A 26264-nucleotide genomic window follows, 5' to 3' on the forward strand; every position below is an offset into this window, starting at 1 on the left:
CAGAAACGAGAGCCATGTGGAAGAAAGATACCCAGACAATCCCAATAGTAGTAGGAGCAACTAGTCTTATAAAAAATAATTTAGTATAATATTTAGATATGTTACCAATTCATGTAACACCGTATGAATTGCAGGAGTCATTGCTGGGCACATTGCGGGTACTGCAAAGAGCACTTTTGGCTAACATCAAAGAGTGAAATAATACTAATTTCATGAACTTTAATCATACTCTGACTTAGGAATGGGGTCCATTCCTGTCATGGTATTAGAAACCCAAAAGACTTGGAGAAATCAAAAAAGATTCTATAGGAATGAGAAGTGTACTAATTGGTTCTCTGACAGAGTAGCTGATGCTTGGAACAGACTACCAAATTGCATTAAAGCAAGTACTAGTTTAAATATTTTTACGAACAGTCTGGACATTTATTATGGGAACAAGGGTTCTGGTATATTGGCAAGCTAGAAGGGCATTAATGCCTGTGCTTGAAACATCTGTATGTATGTATACCTTCCCTTGGAAGATGCATAATCACTACTGAGCATGTGCAACCTCTCAACTAAGTGGCACTTCACTGTGTAGTGTGAACACACTAGGTTACTTATTCTGGAAGCTACATCAATACTCCTGTATTCCTGCAGGTGTCATGAATGCAGCAGACTGAGCTGCCTCCTTCTGGGGTACAGTTAGGTCTAAATCCCTCTGTGTCACAGAACTAGGCTGTCAATGTTTTTGTTTTCATGTTTTCTTCTCCTTTAGCTGATTTTATTTGCTGTCGTCTTTCTACTTTCCTTGTAGTTCCTAAATGCTTTTCTCTGCATTTTGATGCTACCTCATTAGAGAATCACAGTTACTTTTTACTTCCTTTGGGTTTGCAAGATGTGTTACATCCATAATGGTAGTTTTGATATCATCTATATGTTTAATTACTAGTGAGTCTCTGAGGCACTTCCCCACTTTGTGAAAGTCTGTTATTCTAAAATCCCAAACTCTCACTTTATAGTTAAACCAATCTTGTTCCATACAATTTGGCAATAACTCGCCCGTGAATGGATACCTTCTTCCAAAGCCTAATTTCTCTCTCCCTCTATCTATTTGATAAAACTATGTACAACACTAATAAGTTGGTTAATTACTTATTTATTTGACCTGATCCAAATCTCCTACCTATTCATGCATGCATGCTCATATTTATTAACTTGATTGTGGCCAATACAGCTAGCTATTATTTGTTTCTATGCTTTGTTGACCAGTTTAGCCCCACAAGGCCAGGGTTTTTTTTTTCAAGAGAGACCTGGTGTTCATATTAATTGAGGAAGCTTCAACATGACCCTACAGAGATTTGCATACTCTTTTTAATAAGTACCAAGAAATCTTTTATATACACTTGAGCTACCACAAATTTAGGCAGATGGTACCTAATTTTAACACCTCTTTAAAAGAGTGACACACTCAGGAGTAAAATATCCTTATATCATTGTAGTGAAGTGTCAATATTGGAAAAACAATCTAAGCATCTAGCGTGAGAATAGAACCCACAGCCAGGAACAAAAGCAAGTGCCCTACAAGTTGAATCACTAACACTTTGTTCAGTTTTTTATCTATTTTTGCAAGCATTTATTTATGCTTTAGTTTGCCTGCTTATATATCTGATGGGTCCAAGACTGCAACTGGTTTCTTTGCTTGATGGTTATCCAGTAAGTTAATTGCTCCTTCTCAGACTTTTTCAGCCATGGCCTAGACCACATGATCAAGGTTAAATGCACCATAAATATGGCCACTTTAATCAACCAGTATTTATCTAGAAAGTGGCTGCTAATACCCACATATATGGGAGAATATGCAACACTCCATACTTTGCCTGTGGGTTAGAAATGAACACCAGACTCTCTAGCTGTGAGGCACAATACTGCTGTCAAGCATGCCCTATTACCACCTTTCTTATCACCACCCTCATAAGACTCTGAGCTGCTCTTACCTTTGAAGTGATTGCATTCAAGAGATCTAATACTGGAAAGCTCCTACAGTAGCATGGAAGAGGTCTAAGGGAAACAGAAGTATGGAGGAGGAGAGAAATCCTATGGAGAGTTTGGAGGTGGAAAAGGAGAATTTGGAGAAACATTTGTTCAATATGGAGCTTCAGAATGCAAATAGAAATTCCTGTGTAGTGGATATTACAAATGAGCAGCATTTAGCTGTCTTCATGGAGAAGGAGTTAAGCAAATCTGTTAAAGTGGTGTAGATAACACAACTGATATCAGAAGGGCTTGCAGATGATGGTCTGTTAAAATAATCAAGCAGGAAGATCCAGGTGACACTTCTGCTATTTCATGGGTTGAGATGACAGATTACTTATTCAGAAGCGCTGAGGATGGTAATGTGGAAAAGGAACCAGATAATGTTTGAGTAGAGAATACAGCAGATAAAACCTATGCATTATTAAAACTTAAAACAATTATTAACTTATTAAAAACTAGGCTCACTATATAGGATCAAATCCTTTCTTACCCCACTAGCAAGATCTACTATTGACCAGACCCACCTAATTTCTACCCTCCTCTATGCCTCCCCAATATATACTAACCTCTCAAAAACCAACATGAACAAACTAGCAGTCTCCTACAACAATATTGCAAGATTTGCAACTGGCTCAACATTTAGGACCCACCACTGTATTAATTACAAAAATCTTGGTTGGCTAGAGTTACCTAACCTACTGCTACTTAAACAATTAATATTTGCTTATAAAATCCTGTATCAACCTAGTAACACACCGATTCTTACCAACCTTATCATCCCCTACAGTAACCTCAATACCCTCCGTTCAGCAACTAAAATGCTAGTACTAACAGAAAAAGCCAACAACAAGGCAGGGGACTCTCTATTCTCTAACACCGTGGGTAAATCCTGGAACTCTCTTCCCAGTGACCTAACCTCACTACCATCACTTTCACAATTTAAAATCAGGCTTAAATCCTACCTTAAAAGACATTGGCTATGCACCTGTCTTAACCCAGACTAACCTCTCTTGTCTTCTCACTAAATTTCTAAATCTCAATGTCTGCATAATCTACCTGCTTACTGGAATCCAGATTCATAACTTCTCTTTCAACTAATTTGTACTCTCTTTTATATCTTAATATGTCTCTTTGTCACTCTAATATCTCATGTTGACTCACCTCTTCAAGTGTGTTCCTGTACACATCTTACTTATTTTACCCAACTGTTTACTTCAATATGTTCTTTTTTGCATAAAATAGCTTAATTGTATATACTACTTCCATTTTGTTAACCTTGAATTTATTTTATTTTATAGTTTTGTTTTATTAAAATCAAATATTGTTTTGTACTCTCGAGGAGCTTTTCTCCCCGGGCCTCTGCTGAAAATGGATATGTATCCAGCTGGACTAGCCCGGTCAACAAATGTAAAATAAAAAAAAAATAAAAATAATGCAGCAGGTTTTAAGAAATTCAGAAAAGGGAGGAGGTATCTGCATATTTGGGTAAAATAGTAAAGGAGGATGTTCTTATAATGAGGGAAATTAAAAATATAAAAGGAGAGGTAAAAATAACACAAGAGTAACATGAATATAGTAGTATAACATGTAGAAAATATATATAAGAGAAAAAATATGGAACATAAGGGAGAATGGAAAGTAAAAACAAATTCCAGAATGAGTTAAGGAAAATATGAAAAAGAAATTGCTTTTAATGAATTAGATGATGTGCTTTCACAACAGCTTCTTTAGACCTACAAAATCCAGCAATCATCATCAATTTATATAAAAATCTTAATGATCAATCAAGCAATTAAGAAAATAATTAACAGTTAAACAGCTATCCTTAAAGTTCTAGGTATGCAAAAATACATCTATACTACACATCACAGCCTACGTATAAGATCATCCAAATTCCATATAATAATAAAAATAAAAATAACAATGACATTTCTGTAAATATGAAAACACCTAAGAAGCTATACAATAATTGATGCTCTCAGGCTACATCCTTTTAAAAATGGTTTCAAGTGAACTTTCTCATTCAGCCCCTTGCCTTGATCCGACTTCAGGTGAATAATCCATCTAACCTCCCTAGTCTCTGTACGATTCCGAATATCACTCTATGGCTACATGGGAGGAGGACCATATGCTTCAGTTGCCCTTATTTGAGACTCATGTTTTATTTTATAGGCAATTCATCAATGATTTGGTCTGGAGATGTATCTGATCTGTACTGCACAAGTTCCATAATTCTTTGAATAATTCTACTTCTTTTTTGAAATTTACTATGACCTAGTCTGACAGGGAGATTGATTTTTTGCATATATCTGTAAGTAGGTCAAGTAATGGGATGATGAACACTAGTGTTTACAGGAAATCTTGTTATAAAAACATTGTACTACATAGATGCAGCATGCATCCCATGCATATCTTTAGAAACATAATTAAAGGATAAGGAATTAGGGCCTCTGGGGAAGGTTTCCTCTCTGAAATCTCTGACCTTAAGAATAGGCTATAAAAGAGGGGCTATCATGTATTCGAAGTGACTAGGGATTTGGATGTGATCCCTCCTCTGAGAAAAAGTGTAGCTAAACCCTATTTCGCTGAACATTCTATGCTACCTGTGAGAACTGATAGGAGACCAGAAACTGAATTAAATAGGACTGTTTCTATCTCCATGCCCTATACCACTGATGTTGGGGCAGTTACCAAGGCAATAGGTAAACACTGGGGTATTTTAACATCTGATCCCCAAATAAAAAGCTTGGTAGGGGAAGCACCATGGTTTTGTCATAAGAACAAGAGGTCGTTAAAGAAGTTGCTTTATTATCCCAGCACACCCACTGCCAACATGTGTCGATCGGGTGGTGTTATTCACCCCTGTGGAAAATGTAATTACTGCTGCTACATTGATAGCAGTGGTGTTTTTATACATCCTGATGTAGGGATAAAGTATACATTTAACGTTAATGCTGCCTGCACAACCCCACATGTTTATCTGTGTTACTGCATGGAATGTAGAACAATCTATATTGGCAAAACTTATAGGATGTTAAGAGATAGAATGAGGTAACATTTATATAATATTCATATTAGTTCAACTAATAATGCCCTATACAAACATGTTAGAGCTGAGAATGAAGGACATGCTTTTAGATTTATGGTAACAGACATTGTGCAACCTAGTCTACATGAAGGTGATATTTGGAATCTCAGAGAGACTTAGGGAGGTTAGATGGATTATTAGCCTGAGGGCAGATCAAGGCAAGGGGCTGAATGAGGAAGTTCCCTTGAAACCATTTTTGAAAGGACGTAGCCTGACAGCTTGAACTATTCTATAGCTTCTTAGGTGTTTTCATATTTACAAAAATGTCATTATTATTATATGGAATTTGGATGATCTTATAAGTAAAGTAGGCTGTGGTGTGTAGTATAGATGTATTTTTGCATACCTGGGACTTTAAGGATAGCTGTTTAACTGTTGATTATTTTCTTAATTGCTTGATTGATCATTGAGATTTTTTTATAAATAGATGATGACTGATGGATTTTGTAGGTCTAAAAAAGCTGTTGTGAAAGTGCTTACTTCTGTTTACATATATTAAAATGTGTATTTTTATGTTTTTTTGGCTCTTGTTTTATTCTGTTGGTTCATTTGGTTTCTGTGTTTTGTATTCACTACACAACAGAATATTAATCCCTACCTGTGCATTTTGGTGGAAGTTGATGAAGTACTTAGGAGAGAGAATTTTTATTCAGTATCAGACCCAGATGGTACAGAGTATGGAATGTACAAGAAATTAGACTGGCAAATAGAGCTTTTAGTAAATGTGCTGAATGCAACAACCCAAATAAAACAGCAGGACTCAGGGATAACTTCAGGTTCCAGTATCAAAATGTTTAATAAAACACAAGGGCTTTCGTAGGTAAACCTCACTTCTTCAGATGTCTTTACAAATCCATTAAAATGATTCCCCTTCTTATACACACATATCAAGTCACATGACACACCAATTAAGGTAGTACTCACATTTAAAGCTATCAGTAGCATAAATCATCACAAAGCATTTATAATTCTAAAATACACATAAAAATATATATATTAACACATTAATTAACATACTTCCACTTATACAAGTTTTATGTAAGTAAGCTTTTTATATTATCATGCACTACCTAAAAAGCCTGGATTTCAATTTAGGTCATATTGGGACATATTCATTAAGCCCATTGCTAGTATCTGCACTCAACCTCACTATCCACTTAGCTTCTAACTCTTCGGTGGCATTATATAAATCACCCCCTCTAATATTTTCAAAAGTCCTTCCTATGGCTAAAAATTTAAATATGTGTTTCTGGTCACTACTCATGACATGCTTAGCCAATGCATTTACTTTATTCTTTGTACTAATACAATAGATATGCTCACGTGTCCTGTATTTAAATGACCTGTTGGTTTTCCCTACATAAAATTTCCTGCATTCCACATAATGTGCTAAATACACAATATGCTCAGTCTCACATGTAGCAGAGACCTTGAAACTGTATATTTTCTTCTGATCTGGATGTTCAAATCGTGAGCTGGTATCTATATACTTACAAAAAGAGCACTTGCCACATGGTATAGTCCCTTCAACCTCATTGACCCTATTCATCATTTTTGGGTAGCATAACTGTCTTTTCAATGACTTACTATTTTTTAATAAAAACTTAGTTTCTGTAGCTATCAAATACTTGATATCTTTATCTGTTTTCAAGATGTCCCAGTGCTTCCTAACAATATTCATATAAGTTTGTACATTACTAGAATAATAAAAAGGTACCCCTAACTTACTTTTATTGCATCTTTCACTAATGTTCACCTCTCCTTCATCATACTTCTTAGAAAAATATGGTTTAGCTTTAGAATCCCTTAATTTCTTTACTTCATTCACACTAGCTTCTATTGCTTGCTCATTATATTCTCTTTCCTTTAATTCAGTACTGTCTCTATCCGATGAACAGAATCTTCATCATGCACATTCAGTCTAGATGCCCTATACATTTGATTTTTCATAACATTTTTGAATATATAGGGTGGATGCGTACTATCATTCGAAAGAAGATGATTAACATGACAGGCTTTCCTATGTTGTTTAGTAAATATCAAACCCTTTTCATAAACTTCTATACTCACGTCCAAGAAGTTTATACTTTTCATGGAATAGGTGTAAGTAAAACATAAAAAAGATATGCTGCTATTGATGTACTGCACAAATGCTTTTAACCCCTCAATTGCTCCTTTCCATAACATAAAGAGGTCATCTACAAACCTTCTAAAAAATATATATTCTCTTGAAATGGTCTAGAAAGGACAACCTCATTCTCCCACATGGCCATTACAGCATTGACGTAGCTATTGGCACACAAAGTGCCTATAGTTACGCCATTGCTCTGCCAAAAGAGCTCTTGTCCAAACAAGAACACATTATGCTCTAACACAATTTGAAGTAACTTACTTATCTGTTCCACTTTTCTGTCATCAACCTGGAACATATCTCTATGAAATTTACTGATACTGCCTATACCTGTCTTATTAGGTATGACAGTAAACAGAGACACCACATCGAGTGTCACTAAAATAAGATCATCCACCTTCTTTTCATGGCCTATACTAACATATAAATCACTCAAAAAGTGTTCAGTGTCTCTTAATATTATGACTAATATTATTTAGTTTAGGTCTCAGAAACTTCTCTATATAGAGATATTTTCCATACACCAGTTCCTGCCTGATACTATCAGTTGCATAGGAGGACAATCTCTGCTCTTATGAACCTTAGGCGACCCTTGTATGATAGGAATAGTCGGATGTGGATTCAAAAAATAAGTAAACAATTCATTACTAATACTTTCATTTTGTAACATTTCATTTAACATATTCATAACATCCATAATCATTTGCTGAATCATGTTTCCCTCAATTTTCATATAAAAACCATCATGGTTAAGCATATCAAACAAAGCCTGATTATACAATTTAGTATCTAACACCACAATAGGGCCGCCTTTATCAGCTGGTCTAACCACAATTCTATCATTGTTCTGTAGGCTCTGAAGAGCAAAATATTAACTTTTAGTTAAATTACTTCTCCTAAAATTGATTTGAATTATTCAGGAGCAACATTGGCTGTTTTGTGCTAAATGTACTGAATGAATGATTGAAGGAAGGGTTTGTTTATGAAGAGTTATGTAGTGGGGTATTGAAATTTATATGGAAGAAAGATGGGAAGACTGAAATAAAAAAGTACAGAAGAATGGAAGGAAGGATGAGAGATACTATGGGAGAAAGTTTATATGGTATAAAAAGGAAGAAATGTCACAAACTGTTATAGGTTGCGACAGAAAGTGTAGATGATATTATAAGTAAAAGGGAAGACGTGAAATGGTAGTTGATATTAACAAGGTACTTGATACAGTAGGACATGATGCTCTGTGGGATCTTATTGAGAGGTATGTAATAGGTAATAGATTTAAGAGAGCATATTAAAATAATAAAGTGAAGTTGTTAGTGAATGGGTGGCCGAGTAAAGAAATATCCATGAAGTATTGTATAAGACAAAGATTTCCCATGAGTGGAATATTGTTATCACCAGCAATGAATGTGATAGCGAGTGAAATGGCTTATAAAATGAAAGATGCTAGATATGTGATGCAAAATGAAGTAATGATTCCTGTAGTTTTGATATATGCAGACAATATAGTTGTAGTTGCTAAGAACAAACGGATATGGATGAAGGAAGTGTTAATATGTCTGACTGATGTTTAAAGGAAATGGGGATGATCTTGAATAAAGCTAAAAGTAAGGGTTTGGGTGATGCAGTAAAAATTGGAGATATGTACTTTTCAATGAGTGAGGTATTTTTTGCTTGAGATAAAATTTGGGAAAATGATGGAGTTATGATCCAATGAGAGGGTCTGATAAAATAAAGGAAAGGAATATGTCTTCTGTGGAGGATGTATAGATTAACATTCAGGAAAAAGGTTTATCTGGTGAATTCTGTATTAGTGGGGAAAATAACATATATGTTAAACATTTATATGATCCCACAAAAAATATAAAAAGGAAATTGTGCTGTTGGTGTTTTCTTTCATATGGGGGGTTCAAGATTAAACCCAGTGTGTTGTACATGAGTAAAGATGAATGGGGATTGGCATTACTAAATCCAGTTGTTTATTCTGCGTCTTTAAACTTGTACAGAGGATTAAAGTGGGTAATAAATGCATTGAAAAAGAGTTGTTGTAACTTGAAAGCTTTGCTGCCTTTTAATTTGTTGATTTCATCGTTGCTGTATAATTTTTCATTATTAAATTATTTTTTAAGACATCTGAGTTCCCTGCTTGTGTTTTGAAAATTAAAATGTCTAACAGAAATATTAAAAGTAAGGGTTATAACAGGAATAAGACATGTCTTATATTAACAGATGTATAGTATGCCAGGAAAGCAGATGAAGGAAATGATAATGTTGTTTACATAGACTTGCAGATAAAATTATGATGAAAGGGTGATTGAACGGTGATATGTGTGACATAGCTAAAGTATTTGAGAATCTAGAAATATTAAAATCATTATGATTCTGGGGAAACATTTATACATATGCAAAATGCATATGAAAGATCATGGGTCAAACCGTCAATTAACAGATAGTTCAGTAGGAGTATAAAGATGTATAAGGGGGTAAGGCAGAGTTGTCATTTAAACGGAGTGCCATTCTGTTTGGTAATGAATGAAGTAATACTTACGAGTGGTGATAACTTGAGAGATGCAAGATGTGAATTGAAGGAAAGGGGAATTATATCTGGGATATTGGACTATACAGATATTGTGGTTTTAACGGTGAACCAAAAAATGTGGATGTTTGAATTTCTAAAATAAGCAGAAGTGCATTACGAATGTGTGGAATTAAGAATAAATCAGGACAGCATAGACACCAATGTAAATAGTTATATAATGGTTTGAAGTTAGTATTGTTTTAGAATTGTAAATATGTTATTTATCTATACTTCATGTAATGTTTCTTAAGACATCTTATTTGAAATAATAAAGAAATATTTCGTGAAGAAAAAAAAAAAGAATAAATCAGGATAAAGGTAAAGGGTTGGGGGAATACTGTGAAATTAGGTGGTATTCACTTTACAGTAAGATAAATTAAAACATTAGAAACTACTTCTGTAAGATAGGAAGTATAGAAAAGCAGTGGAATGAGGTTATTCAAAATGTGAAGATTGCAGTAATTAATGAGTCTTTGATGTGGTTAGCAGGACACTTTGAAAGGTATATATATATATATATATATATATATATATATATATATATATATATATACTTAATGCAGAAAAAAGAAATAAAGATTGTTTATTATTTTCATTTTTTTCTGAGGATTAAGAATTAATCCTATAAAGAGTGCAGTGATATTTTATAGCAAAGATGAAGTAGTTTAACGAGTTTGTTGAACCCATTTTTTCTTGTAAATTGAAAGAGAGCGAAAGATAAAGTATTAAGGAAAATAATGTATGAGGATATAATGAATATTCTGATAGCTTAAGACTGGAAAATGAAAAAAAATAAGAATAAGGAAGGGCTAAGAAAATATTAAACAAGTTAGCGCATGAGAAAACTGAATTTAGAAAATTTGGAAAAGAAAGATTTTTTTTTGTGAAGATTGGTAAAAAGGGTTGGATTTAGGGAAAAGAGAAGGGTTATAAAGTTAAAGAGAAAGATTATATTGTATAAATAGGTTTATGATTGGTCAGAATTTTTGTGGTAGGTGTAATTAAAATTACCATTGAAAGGTATCATGAGATAAAAGGTTTATGAAAAAAGTATATGTGAAAAAACTCCAGTATAGATGAAGACATAAAAGATGTTTTATGCGTTGTGGTAGGGCTAAGGTATTTTGAGAGAAAGCTTCAAAGCTATATGAAAAAGATTATGTAAAACGTAAACATGGATATAATAATTTACAGGAATTATAGAAAGAAATATGGTGGGACAACAGAGCTAGTAGACAGAATAATTTTTCAGGAGTTTGGTCTTGAGTAGTGGATGGCTCACTTTTGTCGATGATTACTGTATGCTGAATACTGAAGTGCATTACTGGACATATGCAGAGAGGCTACAGATGCAAAGCAGAATACCCAAGCCACCCCGATGGCTGCTTCACTGACAGCTCCGCTCAGCTGGTTCTTGCCCTGGAAAAGAGAAATGAATACTACAGTTGATCAAGGGGTGTTGATGGTCAGCAGGCAGTGGAGATAAGAAATGCCTGTATGCTGGTGGGTAAGTGCAGTGTGTGAATAAGTCTGTGCATAGGTCTCAACTCTTAAAGAGACCAGTGTGGAACACAAACCACAGCATAGTGTGACAATCAGTCAAAATGTGGAAAACCCTATTTTTCATTGTGCAAAAGTGAAAATTATGCCAGCTTCTGGCTACCTATTAATACTTTAATTTACAAATCACAAACTGTAGTTGAAGGGCTCTGACACATGGCATGTTTCTTTGATGCCTTACTGTAGTGGATAGTTACCGGGCACCTGTGTCAACCATCTATACTGCATACAGTACATCATTCATTGTTTGGTGCAAGATTGTAGCTGGGTCATCTGACACCCTGTGCAGTTTCCCAAACTGATGCCCCTGCTTTTCTGTGCTCCTATAACTGGGGCATTCTGCTTGCTACAAGTGTAGCAAGCCGCTTGCTAAAGTTACTACCAAAACTTCACAAACTGTCATTCATGTGTGAAGCTTTGATTTCTTCATCGATTTAAAAATCAATGCCAGTACTACACTTGTGTCTCCCCAACATCTGCTGATAACATCCTAGGCAGCTGCTACCTTCTCCAGGCCCTGATTACAACTCTTTTGTGTAAAATACTGGTCCTCTTTATCAATCAGTAAACTGCAAATAAGCAGCAAAACAATCACTGAGCAGAAAGCTGCCAACTATTACCAGTATGGTTGCAGATGTAAGGAATAATGCTGTATAGCAACTAAGACTTCATCAGATCTTGCCCTGTCACAAAACAATCTGTGTTATTTGTAAGTGTAACTAGAGGGGATAGCTCAGAAATACCAACAAATGCTGTCACTGTCAGACAGGAATATGATGTAACCAGTTACATGCAACACAATTTGGTGGGTGAACAGATTGCAGGGTACCTTTTAAAATGGCACTACAGCCATGAAAGCTCATACATCTCAATAATAATGACAGATATTTTGATCAGTGAAACAACTTAAAAGTGTCTTCTCCCCAAACACACAATTTCTAGGAAGCAAATTACTTACAATGCAACAATATGTATCTATGTACAAAGCTGGCAAACACAGGACAATTTCTCTGTATGCTGTTTGTCAGGCCATGTAAATATCAGCCAAGTACTTGGAGTCTAGTAACATATGTAACTGAATATGACTGAAAGTTGAAACAAAAGATGTAATTTAAGAATAATATACAGTGTGCCACAAGCCAGCAGCAACAAAGAGAATGCTGAAACAGCGACAGTAAAATACTGTTGTTAGTACAAAAAAGCCTTTTTGTACAAAACTAGGATGTGGTATTACACTGTGATATCCTCAAGTGACAAGCAGTAAATGCATCCAGTGAGAAAGCCCCCACTCCATGAAAGTAATATGCTCCATACTCCAGCCCTGATCAAAATGCCATCTATACACTTTGTCCTCCTGCTGTCCCTGCCCTTGTCCTTCACGTGCTTGCAAAACCTGCTCAAGTAGCCCCCACCATTTCAAAAGAAGAAGGACAATATGTAAGCAGCTCTTCCTGGAACCCACTATAAATACTTGGGCAGACAGGAATGAATAGAGAAACATCACAGATTAAATTTTAAGTTTGATTTTTACATGAAAGGTTATCAATCAACATGTCTTAACAAGCAAAACATGCTTTAAAGTTCACAATGGGATTGTGTTAAGAAGCAAGCAATGTAGCTAGTCCATATACAAGATATAATACTGTTCCATTCTCAGCTCCTCTAAGATATAGGTACCTTGTGAGACTTTAGTACACAAACAATTTAAATATGCACATTACACTTCAGACTCTGTAACCAGTGCTACTCTGCAACTTTTTTATTTTCTGAAAATTGGATAAAAATACTTTTGTATAATACACACCAAATCAACAGGCTCTAAATCAGTCACAATGTAATTATTAAAATACAGCCTGCACTGGTGACTTAGAGAGATAAAGGTCTGATCACAGACTCAGGCAACTTGAGTTTGACTAGTGGCTTGGGCGCTTGATGGAACTGGTAAGGAGGATGGACATGCCCATCCTGGAGAGTGGGGCAGTGGTTCTCACTTGGTTTGTGCTATGATTCCATTGTCATGGTTCCCACTGCAGAGCTGAAGCTCATCAGACAATCTGAAGGTGGGTCAGGAGGATATAGGTTTGACTGCCCAAACCACTGATGGTAATCCTGTAGATGCATGCGGGGACAGCATGCATGCACAGACTGAGGGAAGGTAGGTGGCACTCTTAGTAATGTGAGTGATCTTATCACTAACAGGGATGGGTGTTATGTTCCTAAGCAAATGAAAAATGCCCTTACAGTAAAAGACAGCTTTAGTACTGCCAAGATGACAACCCCTTTCAACAGTCATCAGGCATAGGTTCATAGTTAGATACTAGGCTGTCTGCCCGAAAGCATTTATAAGCCTAGCCAGAATGTGTTGGCTTTCACCACCCTATTAGATTAGTTCCCTGTGCCTCTGTCCAGCAGAGCCACTGAAGTGACCCCTGGGGTAAACTTTCTGTTTCCCATCCACTCGTCAAGGTTTCTCTTGAAGAGGGTTAGCGAGGAGCTCTACCTAATGTAGATTGGAATCTTGTTCCAGAGCATGGGAAGTCTCTGGGGCAGGAATCTATCCCTTCAGGACATCCTATTTATTGTTGTGGTGAGGTTTATATCCCTAGAGCGTGTGGCTCGAGGAAATATGGTTTCCTTTAAGTGGAGCATGTCCATCAATTCTGGGTTGGACATGGCCTTGTATGTCATGCAAAGATCACCTCTGAGTAGGCGGTATGCAACCGAGTACAGCTGGAGTTTCTTCAGTCGAGCTGCATAGGGCATCTGTTTGAGGCCAGTGATCCTCTTGGTAAGGTACTTCTGTGGTCTTTCCAGCTGTTGCAGGTGTCTTGTAAGGTACATCCCAAATGAGGCGTTGTACTCTATGATGGGTCTGATGAGTGATGAGTAGAGGGGCACAATGACCTCTTTTGATCTGGATGCGAACCCTTTTGTGATTAGGTGGGCCACATAGAATGATTTTCTAACCACTTTGTCAATGTGATTATCAAAGGAGAGATTACTATCTACTTGGGTCCCCAGATCCCTTATTAAGTCTTCCGTATTCAGGGGACTACCACCTATGTGGTAGTTTGTGGGTACTTTGTTTTTTCCAAAGGGGATGACTATGCATTTTTTGGCATTTAGCTTGAGGCCATGATTTTGACACCAGGTATCCGTCTCAGTAAGACCCTTTTGGAGGATGTCTGTGTCAGTCAGAGAGTCAATTATAACCCCTAGTTTGCAGTCGTCTGTGAACTTGGTCAGCCATATTCCTCCTGTGCTTGCCTGTACCTCTGAGAAGTATATGCCAAACAGGAGGTCAATAAACATACAAAACAAAAAATACAGTGAATCAGATTTGGTAACATCTAAGTGGATGAACTTCAAGAAGTCTACTATCTTCAAGTGCACTCATATACTACTGAGTAAAACACCACAAAACACCCACACTTCAGGAAGTACTGCCTTTTCTGTTAGTGTGCAAAAGTATACTATGTTTTCTGAAAAGAAGCGTTAGAGAAACATCAGCAAAGAAGTGAGGATTAATAGCTTTAGAGTTCATGTTGTCAATCAGAAGTATTTGTTTCTGTGTTACTGTGCAGAAATGTTTACCATTCAAAGAAGACACATAAAAAACAGTTGACACACTTTTCTAATTATGGAATCTAAATATGACAACATGTTACACCACTGTTTACTTAAATGAATGAAATGGTAGCATAATAATACATAACACACACACACACACACACACACACACACACACACACACACACACACACACACACACACACACACACACACACACACACACACACACACACACACACACACACACACATACACTGAGTGACTGAACTGATCAACAAGGAGGTCTATATAATTTTGCCAAAAACACAAACCATCGAATGCCTATTTAATGAACTCAATAAATTGAAAGCTAAATTCAGCGAACAATCACGTCCATAAATTTTCTTCCCCAGGAAACTAAATAGTGGACCAACCTAGTGAATGTCACAAGAATCACATAATTTAAAACCCACTACCTTAATATACCAACTCCAAGACTGCACTACAGTGGGGAAAAGGGCAAATTCCCAATGATGACCAACTAGTTAGTTTCTCTGGGAAAAAATTTGCGGACGTGATCATTTGTTGAATTTTGTATTTGATTTATTGAGTTTGTTAAATACGGATTTGATGGTTTGTGTTTTCAACAAAATGAATTGTACCCTCTACAAGGATCTCTGTCAGCCAAAACCTAACCACAGTAACAAATTATGTTATACCGTTTAGCTAATGTAGCTTATTGCTAATTTATGGTGGGAAAGGAAACACAGGTCAGAGAGATATTCTTTTAAGATGGTACAAATTATAATACTTGGCAGATCTGTATTTAAGATGGTATAGACTATAATGCCCAAAGCTTAAAACCACAGGAAATATTATACTTAAGGTATAATGAAAGATAGCAATGATCTAATTTTTACATCCTAATGCATACAAGGAAGTTTACTTATCACGGGGTCCTACTATCTCATAACCACCTGTAGTACATGATAATATCAATGTTATGTAGCAAAAGTAAGCACATTCTGGATTCAAATAAGGGAGGAGTTCAGATGAAAGAAGAAGTGTGTTAACTCAGCAAATAATTGCTACTAACTCAAAATATGAAATATTCAAATAAAATTATCTATTGAAATGTTTTTCCAGCATCATTTTTAAAGGTAGTATGCATTTTTAAAGAGAAATAAGTGTAATATCCTCACCTGGACATCATTGGATAATAATTGGGTCTGGCACTGTGGTTTTAAGTTTGAATCTGCAGATCCCACTAACTCTGTGCATAATGTAGTATTTCTCACTGCAGTGAAGACCTTCTGGGTTGACTTTGGTTTGATACACAAGGTCTGAGTCATTGGATTAGGCTGCAATTGATTATTTAGTGGCTGGAAGGTGGACAGACAAGGATAGGTCTGAGTATCTCGAACCTTACCTCCTGCAATAAAAGAACATTTTGCAAAGTCAGTCTAGATTTCAAGCTAATGGAAACAGAATTAATGAAAAAATCAATACAGTCTTTTTAGGTACTTGGAAATAATGTATCTTATGTCTAAGTCAGTTCAACAAGAATAAAATAAGTTCAAACTCAAACTTTACTGTTCCTTAGAGCTCTGAATATTGGCTAGAATTTATAGTCCAAAAAATACTGAATAAAAAATACCAAAAAAGGATTTAAAAGTCAATTTGCAGTAGTTTATTATAGTGTAACAATAAATCTAGTGTCGATGTCTTCCGCCTTCACAGGATCTGCTATCATACAAACATCATCCCTTTTATAAGGTGCAACATCAATTAACCATTCAGTTAATCAGTTTGCTGTCTTTTTACTACTGTTAGTTTTATTTATACTGTTCAGATATAGAATATAGAAAATATTCAGCAAAAGAATTTAACACCGTAACCGTCCCAATTATAAATTCATATATTAATTTCATGATTCAACCCCCTCAGGTATAAAGTGCCATATCTTAATAGCATTTGTTTCTATATTTAACAACCTAGTTATATTGTCTCCTTCCCTGGGTAGAAATGGCTTAGCCAAAACAAAAAACATTGCTGTGGGCCAGATTCACTAATGTCTACACTAAGTGTATACAATATGTATTTAAGAGCATCCCTACCACAAAGCCACAAAGTTTGAGAAATCATTTTATGCTCAACTCCTGAGAGACTTGCTTGGTTACAAACATCTGCATTACAAGCTGAAGCTAAGTGAAACTTGCATTAGTGCATTTTAGTATTCTGTTAAGTACAAAACTGCAGTTTTAAAAGTACTGTATTTTCATTTTTTCTGTTTCCTAATTGTGTGTTTCTGAACAGTGTACTGTGTGTCTGTCTGCTATAAGAGGGGGCGGTGTTATCACTTCTTTGTTATCTGATATTTAATAGCCTAGAGGGATTCATCTGTACTTTAAGTGCTAGCCACAAACTTTGAGAAATCATTTTATGCTCAACTCCTGAGAGACTTGCTTGGCTACAAACATCTGCATTAGAAGCTGAAGCTAAGTGAAACTTGCAGTAGTGTATTTTAGTCTTCTGTTAAGTACAAACTTGCAGTTTTAAAAGTACTGTATTTTCATTTTTTTCTGTTTCCTAATTGTGTGTTTCTGAACAGTGTGCTGTGTGTCTCTCTGCAGTTAGTTCCCTACCCTCCCTCCATGTTCCTGTGTTGGTGGCTCTGGAATTGCCCGCCCCTCCTGTAAGTCTGTATTAGAACACTCCTCCTGGGTCCATCTTATTTGCTCACTTAACCGAGTACAGTGAGATCATATTCTGAGTCTAGTGTTCACTCTACTTAATACAGAGAGTAGATTTGAGAAGGCCCCAAAAAATGCACTTTATTCATTTGCTTTTACTGTATTTGTCTTTCCTCCTACTTTATTTTGCTTTTCTTAAAAGTACTCAATTTTATTTTTTCTGCTGCATTTATTACTGCTTGGTAATAGCCTGATTAAATTGTAACTGTTATTCTAAGTCTTTTGGTTTAAGCACTTGGGCTTCATACAGGCTGTTTTACGTTACGAAGGTTTGTTGTCTGCACTGTTGTGGCATCCTTCTAAGCTGTGAATTGCTGATTGAAGGCCCAGTGTCTGCTATTCTAAAAGTGTATTAGTTCTGGCTTAAGCACTTGGGCTTCAGGCCAGTTATTCTACATTAAGAAGGTTTGTGGTCTGCACTCTTGTGGGAGGAGAGGCTGGATTCTGCCCTTCTGAGCTGGGAATATCTGGTCACAGGCTTATTGTGCCTGTTTATTTGAACTGTTTCTTTCTGAAATTGGTGCGGCTTGTTGCTGTAGCATAGACCAGGTTCAGGCCTGCTGAATCTAGCTTTGTTTGTATAACTTGAGCACTGATCCAGGCCAACATTTTTGGAGAAGGTTCCCTGCACCCAAGTAAGCAGGGGTGTGCAGTTATGGTTAATTGGGTAACTTGTTTAAATCAGTTTGTTCGTTTTCTATTGTTTATTTATATATATATATATATATATATATATATATATATATATATATGTATATATATATATATATATATATATATATATATATATATATATATATATATATATATATATATATATATATATTGCTCTATATTCATCTTTTACTGTATTTGTGTTTCTTCCTACTTTATTACTGGGGGCATTGACTACAACTCTGATCTGTGATATATAAAAATAAGTATCCTTTTCTGCGCATTTAAAGTGTTTTTTGAGTGTATCTGCTTTATTTTCTAAAAAACAAAACAAAACAAAACAAAACAAAAAATATATATATATGCTTGTTTCCCACCTTTCTAAGCTGGTATAGTCCAGTTTTCATGTTAGTGCTAATTCAGGGCTGTGTTACAAATCTCTGTATTTGCCCATACCTTACTTGGATAGAAGGACGTTCTCTGTTCACCTGTGAGAGAGGGGAGCTTTGCGCAGCCTATCTGTCGCTGGAGGAGTGGTTTCAGCCCAGAAATTAGTAGTTTACTGGCTATTTTGGACTAATTTCTATCTTTTTCATTTCCCTGCTATAAATACCATATTTGCCCGGTTTTGTGCACCGGGCAACACTGGTTAGCTAGGGTAAAACTATTTCCGGCTCCACAAAGTCTCCTCTTCAATTTTTCCCCTTGAAACTAGACAAACTTTTAACTTAAGCACTCAAACCATTCATTTCTCAGCCTGGCACTTACTCAGAACTTATAGCAAGCACTTATAAACCCTAGCACTAGACCCTCCTGTACTGTACAGAAGGACAAAGCTCTCTATTCAACCTTACCAGCCATCCAGTAAAACAGTTCACTGTACATATCCAGGCATGTCCAAAGGGCAGTTTCAGGTGTACTTTCTAGTCCAACTGGTGAATCTGGGCATTTTGAGGCAATGTTACAACTGCCTCATGTACACAGACAACATCCTCCTCCTACAACCAAACACTAATACATGTGAGAGATGCAATTATACAGCCAAACTGGAGGCTAAGCTCTCTCAACCCAAGACTGGATCAGATAGTCAAGAGGAGAAGGGAAATACTTGCATCACACCACCAGTCTCACATAAACCCATTAAAGCAGCACTGGAAAAAAACACACATAAATACATGAAAATATACTCAGAGGCTCTAAATAAAAATTTGCAAAACCAACAGAGACCTCCAAAGCAAACATCCAAGCAACCTCCACCCCCCCAACACAAACCATGAAACACATACTTCACAAAACCAGTGTGCCATGCCCTTAAGGCAAAATAACATACCCAACATACTAGTAATAGGTGACTCTATAGTCAGGCACACTGATGTCCCACTCACTAGGCTGAGTAAGGAGAAGGTTAGTGTTAACTGCCTGTCGGGCGCCAGGATCCGCCACATAACACAAGCACTCAGGTCACTCCAGAACAAGTACAAATATGACTCTATCATTGTCCATGTTGGTGTGAATGACCTGAGCCATACCTCTCTGGACTACATGAAAAGAGACATGGAAGAGCTTTATGATCACGTAGCCAGGCAGGTGTGACCCTGACCCTGAGTAGCATCCTGCCCTCACCAAGAATGATACCAAGGTATAAAGAAAAAGTTCTCAATTTCAACAATTGGCTAAGTTTCTGGTGTCATTCAAAGGGGATCCAATGTCTGTCCGCCTGGGATGACATGCTCGACAAGCCACGCTACTTCGCTAGAGACGGCTTCCACCTGTCACCCTTAGGATTTCGAATACTGGGCAAGGCTCTTGCCACCCCCATAGTGCCTTTTTTAGGCAAGGCTCAAAAGACAAACCCACCACCGTAAAAGCACAAGTAACAAAAAACTAAGGGTAATGCTACTCAATGCCAGAAGTCTGAACCTCAAAATGCACGCACTCGAGGCACTCCTCAGTATGGAGAAAATTGATATATGTGCAGTAACAGAAACCTGGTTTAAGGCTCCAGACAGCACCCCAGCACTACCAGGCTACAACTCATACCATACATTTCGGTCACAGAACCCAAACCAAAATATAAAAGGCGGGGGCATATCCATATTCATCAAGGATACCCACACCTCCAGGTTAGTGGCACAGCACGATGCTTCAGACATCATCCACGTGCAACTAACAATGAGTAAAACTGCAATTCAAATTGTAGCTTGCTACAGATCACCCACCATGTCCCTGGAACCCCATTCCATGTTTCTGGAAACACTGGGAAACATAATGGTCCTACCAAATACCCTAATATTGGGTGATTTCAATTACCCAAACATTAACTGGGAGAACTACTCAAGTACTAACTTCTTTGCCCAACACTTCCTAGAATTTATAAATTCAAACGCCCTGGTTCAACTGGTCAACACTCCCATTAGAGGTGACAACATATTGGACCTGGTCATCACCAACATGGGCGACCGGTGTTCCACACCGGATGTCAAACCCTCACTGGTTAGATCTGACCATAAATAAATCACTTTGGATATCCACATTCCGCTCCCACCCCTGGACAAGAAAACCACCGTGAAAAACTTTTCTAAAGCAAACTTCACTTTACTTAAGACCGAGGTGGAAAGTTTTAAAGCCCCTATGCTGAAGGATAATGCTGTCCAAGCTGCAAAATCCTTTACTAATGCATTCTATGGGCACCTACAAGAATGCATGGATCATGCCATCCCAAGCAAAACCAAGACTCACTCCTCCAAGAAAAGGAAACCAGTGTAGTGGACTCCTGCCATAAACAAGCTATACAATAGGAGGAGGAAACTAGTACAGAAAAGAGTAAAATCCCAAGAAGGGAAGACATCCCAGATAAGTATCAGCAAGAAACTAAGATCCCTCATAAAATCATCCAAGGTGAGCTTTGAAAAAAAAAATGCCAAGGACTCCAAAGATACAAGGCATTCTTTAGCTATGTTAAGAATCTAAGAGGCAATGCTCAGATCTGCTTGGAGTTAGTGCAGAATGGCACAAAATACACTGAACCAACTGATATCGCCAACATCCTGGCAGACAGGTTCAGCACAAACTTCACCCCAAAAGGGCCCATAACCATACAAGAAGAATGTAGAGTCTCTGAAATCACAGACACTCAGGTTAAAACAGCCCTCTCCAAAGCCAAAAACACAGCATCAATGGGATCGGACGGTGTCCCAGGCTGCATCCTACACAAGCTCAAAGATGAACTAACTCCTCACCTAAACACACTGTTCAAACTCAGCCTCTCCACAGGCTATGTACCCACAGAGTGGTGCACAGCAACAGTTATTCCACTCCACAAAGGTGGAGCCACAACAGACCCCAGGAACTATCGTCCTATAAGCCTGACTAGCTTGGTCTGCAAGGCTATGGAGTGCATCATCATGGAACTCATTAACTGAGACATTGGAAACCTCCAAACACTGGACCCTACCCAGTTCGGCTCTGTTAAGGGCAGATCATGCCTCCTAAACCTGGTGGACTTCTTTGAGACAGTTACCAAGGCTACAGATGAGGGAAAGGTGGTACACACAGCCTACCTAGACCTCGCAAAGGCCTTCGACACCATTCCCCATTCTGGTATTATAGGCAAGCTCACCAGCCGGAACATAAACCCCTACATCACAAGATGGGTTGCCAACTGGTTCACGGACAGAACCCACATGATGAGAATTGCAGGAGCTAGGTCCGACTCTAAACCGGTTACAAGTGGCGTTCCCCAGGGCTCAGTCCTAGGACCTCTCCTATTCGGCATATACTTCTCAGAGGTACAGGCAAGCACAGGAGGACTATGGCTGATCAAGTTCGCAGACGACTGCAAACTAGGGGCTATAACTGACTCTCTGGCTGACACAGACATCCTCCAAAAAGGTCTCACTGAGACAGATACCTGGTGTCAAAATCATGGCCTCAAGCTAAATGCCAAAAAGTGCATAGTCATCCCCTTTGGAAAAAAACAAAGTACCCACAAATTACCACATAGTTGGTAGTCCCCTAAATACGGAAGACGTAATAAGGGATCTGGGGACCCAAGTAGATAGTAATCTCACCTTTGATAATCACATTGCCAAAGTGGTTAGAAAATCCTTCTATGTGACCCACCTAATCACAAAAGGGTTCACATCCAGATCAAAAGAGGTTATTGTGCCCCTCTACTCATCACTCATCAGACCCATCATGGAGTACAATGCCCCATTTGGGATGTACCTTACAAGACACCTGCAACAGCTGGAAAGACCACAGAAGTACCTCACCAAGAGGATCACTGGCCTCAAACAGATGCCCTGTGCAGCTCGACTGAAGAAATTACAGCTGTATTCAGTTGCATACCGCCTACTCAGAGGAGATCTCTGCCTGACATACAAGGCCATGTCCAACCCAGAATTGATGGACATGCTCCACCTAAAGAAAACCTTATCCCCACGAGCCACACACTCTAGGTATCTAAACCTCATCACAACAATAAATAGGATGTGCTGGAGGGATAGATTCTTGTCCCAGAGACTTCCCATGCTTTGTAACAAGATCCCAATCTACATTAGGCAGAGCTCCTCGCTAACACTCTTGAAAAGAAACCTTGACGAGTGGATGGGAAACAGAAAGTTTACCTCGGGGATCACTTCAGTGGCTCTGCTGGACAGCGGCACACGGAACTAATCTAAGGGGGCGGCGAAAGCCAACACATTCTGGCTAGGCTTATAAATGCCTTCGGGCAGATAGCCTTGTACCTACTTATGTACCTATTAACCTATTTTTTGTGTTTTCTGGTTACTCAGAGAGATTACACCAAGTGAATATGTAGTCTACACTTTGTAGTAACCTTTCTTAATCCCACTGATATTTAAGGTGGTAAGAAAATAGGTAGGAAAACTAAAATTAGGAAGAAGAAGGTATGAGTTATGCTTGTGTTGTTTGTTCACTCAGAATGGTGTACATTTAGTGTAGGCATTAATGAATCCCAGCGTCTTTTTCTTCATGACTGTCCATAAAATGAGCAGTAACTGGACTATTTTTATTCTGATTTCTAAAGTCACTTATGTGTTCCATTATTTTAACCTTGACTTTTTTGTTTAGTTTGCCCCATATGCTACTTAATAAAAGAACATTTACTGCCTATGATGTAAACAATCCCTTGTGAGTCACAATTAAAATAATTATTAGAAAAATGTATCCCCTCCATTAATCTTTTCCCCATGTAAATCTCTTAACTTTCATACTTATTTTGCAATGACAACATCTGAACATTCCTTCCTTATCATATATCTTTTGCTCTAATAATACTGACTCTATAATAGGGGAAATGTTTTTTTCTATGTGGACACAAAATACATTTTATCTTTCTAATCATTGTTTTCCTTAAATCTTTTCCTTATATCGTGCCCCAGTTTCTTCACTAAATTTGTTTTTGCCAAAATCCTTCATTAAATGGGGAAAAGTGGCTTATAAGCTTATTAAATGAAAAGTGTCAAAGATGGCTGTAAGCTGGTTCACTTGGCAGAAAGTGTTCAACCAGTTGGATGCCTCTGAGTCAATGCCTAGAAAGACCCTTACTTTTTTAAATGATTTTCTAAAATGTGAGAAAAAAATCTGCATCTTTGCCACTGCCTTCTGAAATAGTGTGATTATTACAAAGTATGTAGAATTGAAGAATGTTGACTTAGGAACAACCAAGCAGAGATTTATTTATGCGTCAGGCAGGTGGTTTTCAATGAGAACACATAAAATAATGCAGCCAGAGCACATAACACTGAAGTTATATTACAAGATGAAGGTATACCTCCACACTGGTAACTCTATAGTAAAGTGAGCTAGGATAAGCTAGGATAATCATACCTGATGATAGGTGAATGTAGAGAGAGACTTATAAAATACATAAAAAACATATGGGATACTGGAATGCACAAGAAGGATGCCTAACAACAGAAGCCAAGGTACTTGGCTTCATTTGACATTTTGATTGATAAGATCAATATACAAAAACAGAGAGAGAGAGAAAGAGAGAGTGGGAGGGAGGGTGGGAGGGAGGGAGGGAGTAGGGTAATTATGTATTTTTTTCCTGGGACCTGTAATATAGCAGTTAGCACAGAGTATTGAGGCTATGAGAAGTTATTGAGTTGTTCCCTAAAATGTAGAGTACAGGTTTGATTCCTTCAATTACCATTTGTATATTACATGACTCTGAGTATGTTACCTATCCATACAATGCTCCTGGGTCACCAGTGAATATGAATACTTGTATCCAGTGGGCTTACTCAGTTAACAAAAGGATAAAAAAATTAAATAAATAAAAAATAAAGCAAGGGGTAGGGATGCATATACCCAAGTTACTAGTGAAAAACACTTTGGGAATATCTTTAGCTCAATACAACTCAGGACTTTTTTTTTTTTTTGAGAAACTGGCATGTAGAAGTAAGGAAAATTCCAGAAGTTTGAAGGCTGAATTTAAAATGTTGACATTACGTGCAGGCTCCAATGATATCAGGGGCACTTTAAGCCTACCATGTGTTTAAGTTATTCAAAACCTCCCAGCAGTACAAATGTTAAGGTATCATTCTTGATTTTGTATGGGATGGCATTAATCCCAGAGGATCCTGGGAGAGGCTGCCTACATCAAAAGAAATTGCAGGCTTGGGAGTACCAGATCCAATACATTACTTTGAAGCTGCATGTTTAAGATGTTATGTTTAACACAGAATAATATGTCATATGAAGCTAGTGGAAAGATTTTTTACTGCCAGTGGCAGTTTACCTCAGGGAGATCATTAGGGTATACTTTTGTCATTTTACAATAAAAAGACAAACATCCCTTACCTCTTAAAGCAACCCCTTAAGTAGTTAGCAAAAGTGCTTGAGCATAAGAAGTTAAAGACTAGAAGAATATAATAATCCCAGTTTGCTATAGTAAAACAGGTAAAGGAGGAAGATGGGCTAAAAATTGGAAAATACCAAAGACTTTTATTGGATTTGGGGAGCAAATTAGGCAAGGAAAAAGTCGGAACAGTTGGGCTGGGACTAATGAAGTGTTTAAGTAAAATAAGGGCTTGAGAATCAACTTCTCCATCCTAGCAAGAAGTGCAGTCAGCAATAGATAAAACAGATAGGGGAAATAATCCTTCTTTAAATAGTGAACTGTAAAATAGCTAGGGGCAATAATCTTTCTTTAGATACAGTAGTTAGTGAAAATAAACTAGACAGATGGGGAAATAACCCTTCTTTAAATACAGTAGTCAGTGAAATATAAGATAGATAGGGGAAATAATCTTTTTTTAATACAGTAGTTAGTGAAATATAAAATAGATGGGGAAAATAATCCATTTTTAAACACAGTAGTTAGTGAAATATATCCAAGAGTGAGATAATTAAGGGCAGAAAGTGCTATGAAACTAAGAAATTGATGGTGAGATAAACTGCCAAATGATATTTTAGAATCAAATGGGTTAATCTTTCTCCTCACATGACACTGTACATATTCAAGGAGGTTTATAATATTTGCCTGGAAATGCAAGTTGCAGCATATGTTTCTGGTAGTTTCAAATGCAGCTGGGGATTATGGAGGGGCAAAGAGGGTCTTAAGCACACACTCAGCCTGGTTATTTCAGGCATTTAAACTAGGTTGGAAAAGACTTTAAATACATTTTTTTTTCAGAATGAATAGAGTTGATACACAGGATTGTTTTATTGAGATGAGAGGTGAATATTAATATAAGTTTGAATCAAAATAAGCTATTATATTTATTAATGGAATTTCCAAAAACAAACAATAACCAGAAACTAGAAAAGTAAAATATTTTCTCATTTTCAGGATATCATGAACAAAATGAATTAGACAGCTCAAAAGGAAATTATATCAAGCAGGGCAAAGCATGGCATAAATATTTAGGAAACTGGTTACAGATGATTGCTAATTTATGTTGA

The 26264-nt window shown here is 37.1% G+C and overlaps 1 protein-coding gene across 1 annotated transcript in view; it reads right to left on the minus strand.

Moving 5' to 3' along the window:
• Positions 1 to 26264, minus strand: part of SH2D2A (SH2 domain containing 2A) — a 714173-nt gene that overhangs the window by 499220 nt on the left and 188689 nt on the right. Inside the window, exon 3 of the mRNA XM_044079800.1 lies at positions 16125 to 16354. Within this exon, the coding sequence (XP_043935735.1) occupies positions 16125 to 16354 (230 nt within the window). The remainder of the gene's footprint in view (positions 1 to 16124; positions 16355 to 26264) is intronic.

The sequence above is a fragment of the Protopterus annectens genome, chromosome 8.part0 (assembly GCF_019279795.1).
Source record: "Protopterus annectens isolate FY-2018-M chromosome 8.part0, PAN1.0, whole genome shotgun sequence".
NCBI classification, from domain to species: domain Eukaryota; kingdom Metazoa; phylum Chordata; order Ceratodontiformes; family Protopteridae; genus Protopterus; species Protopterus annectens.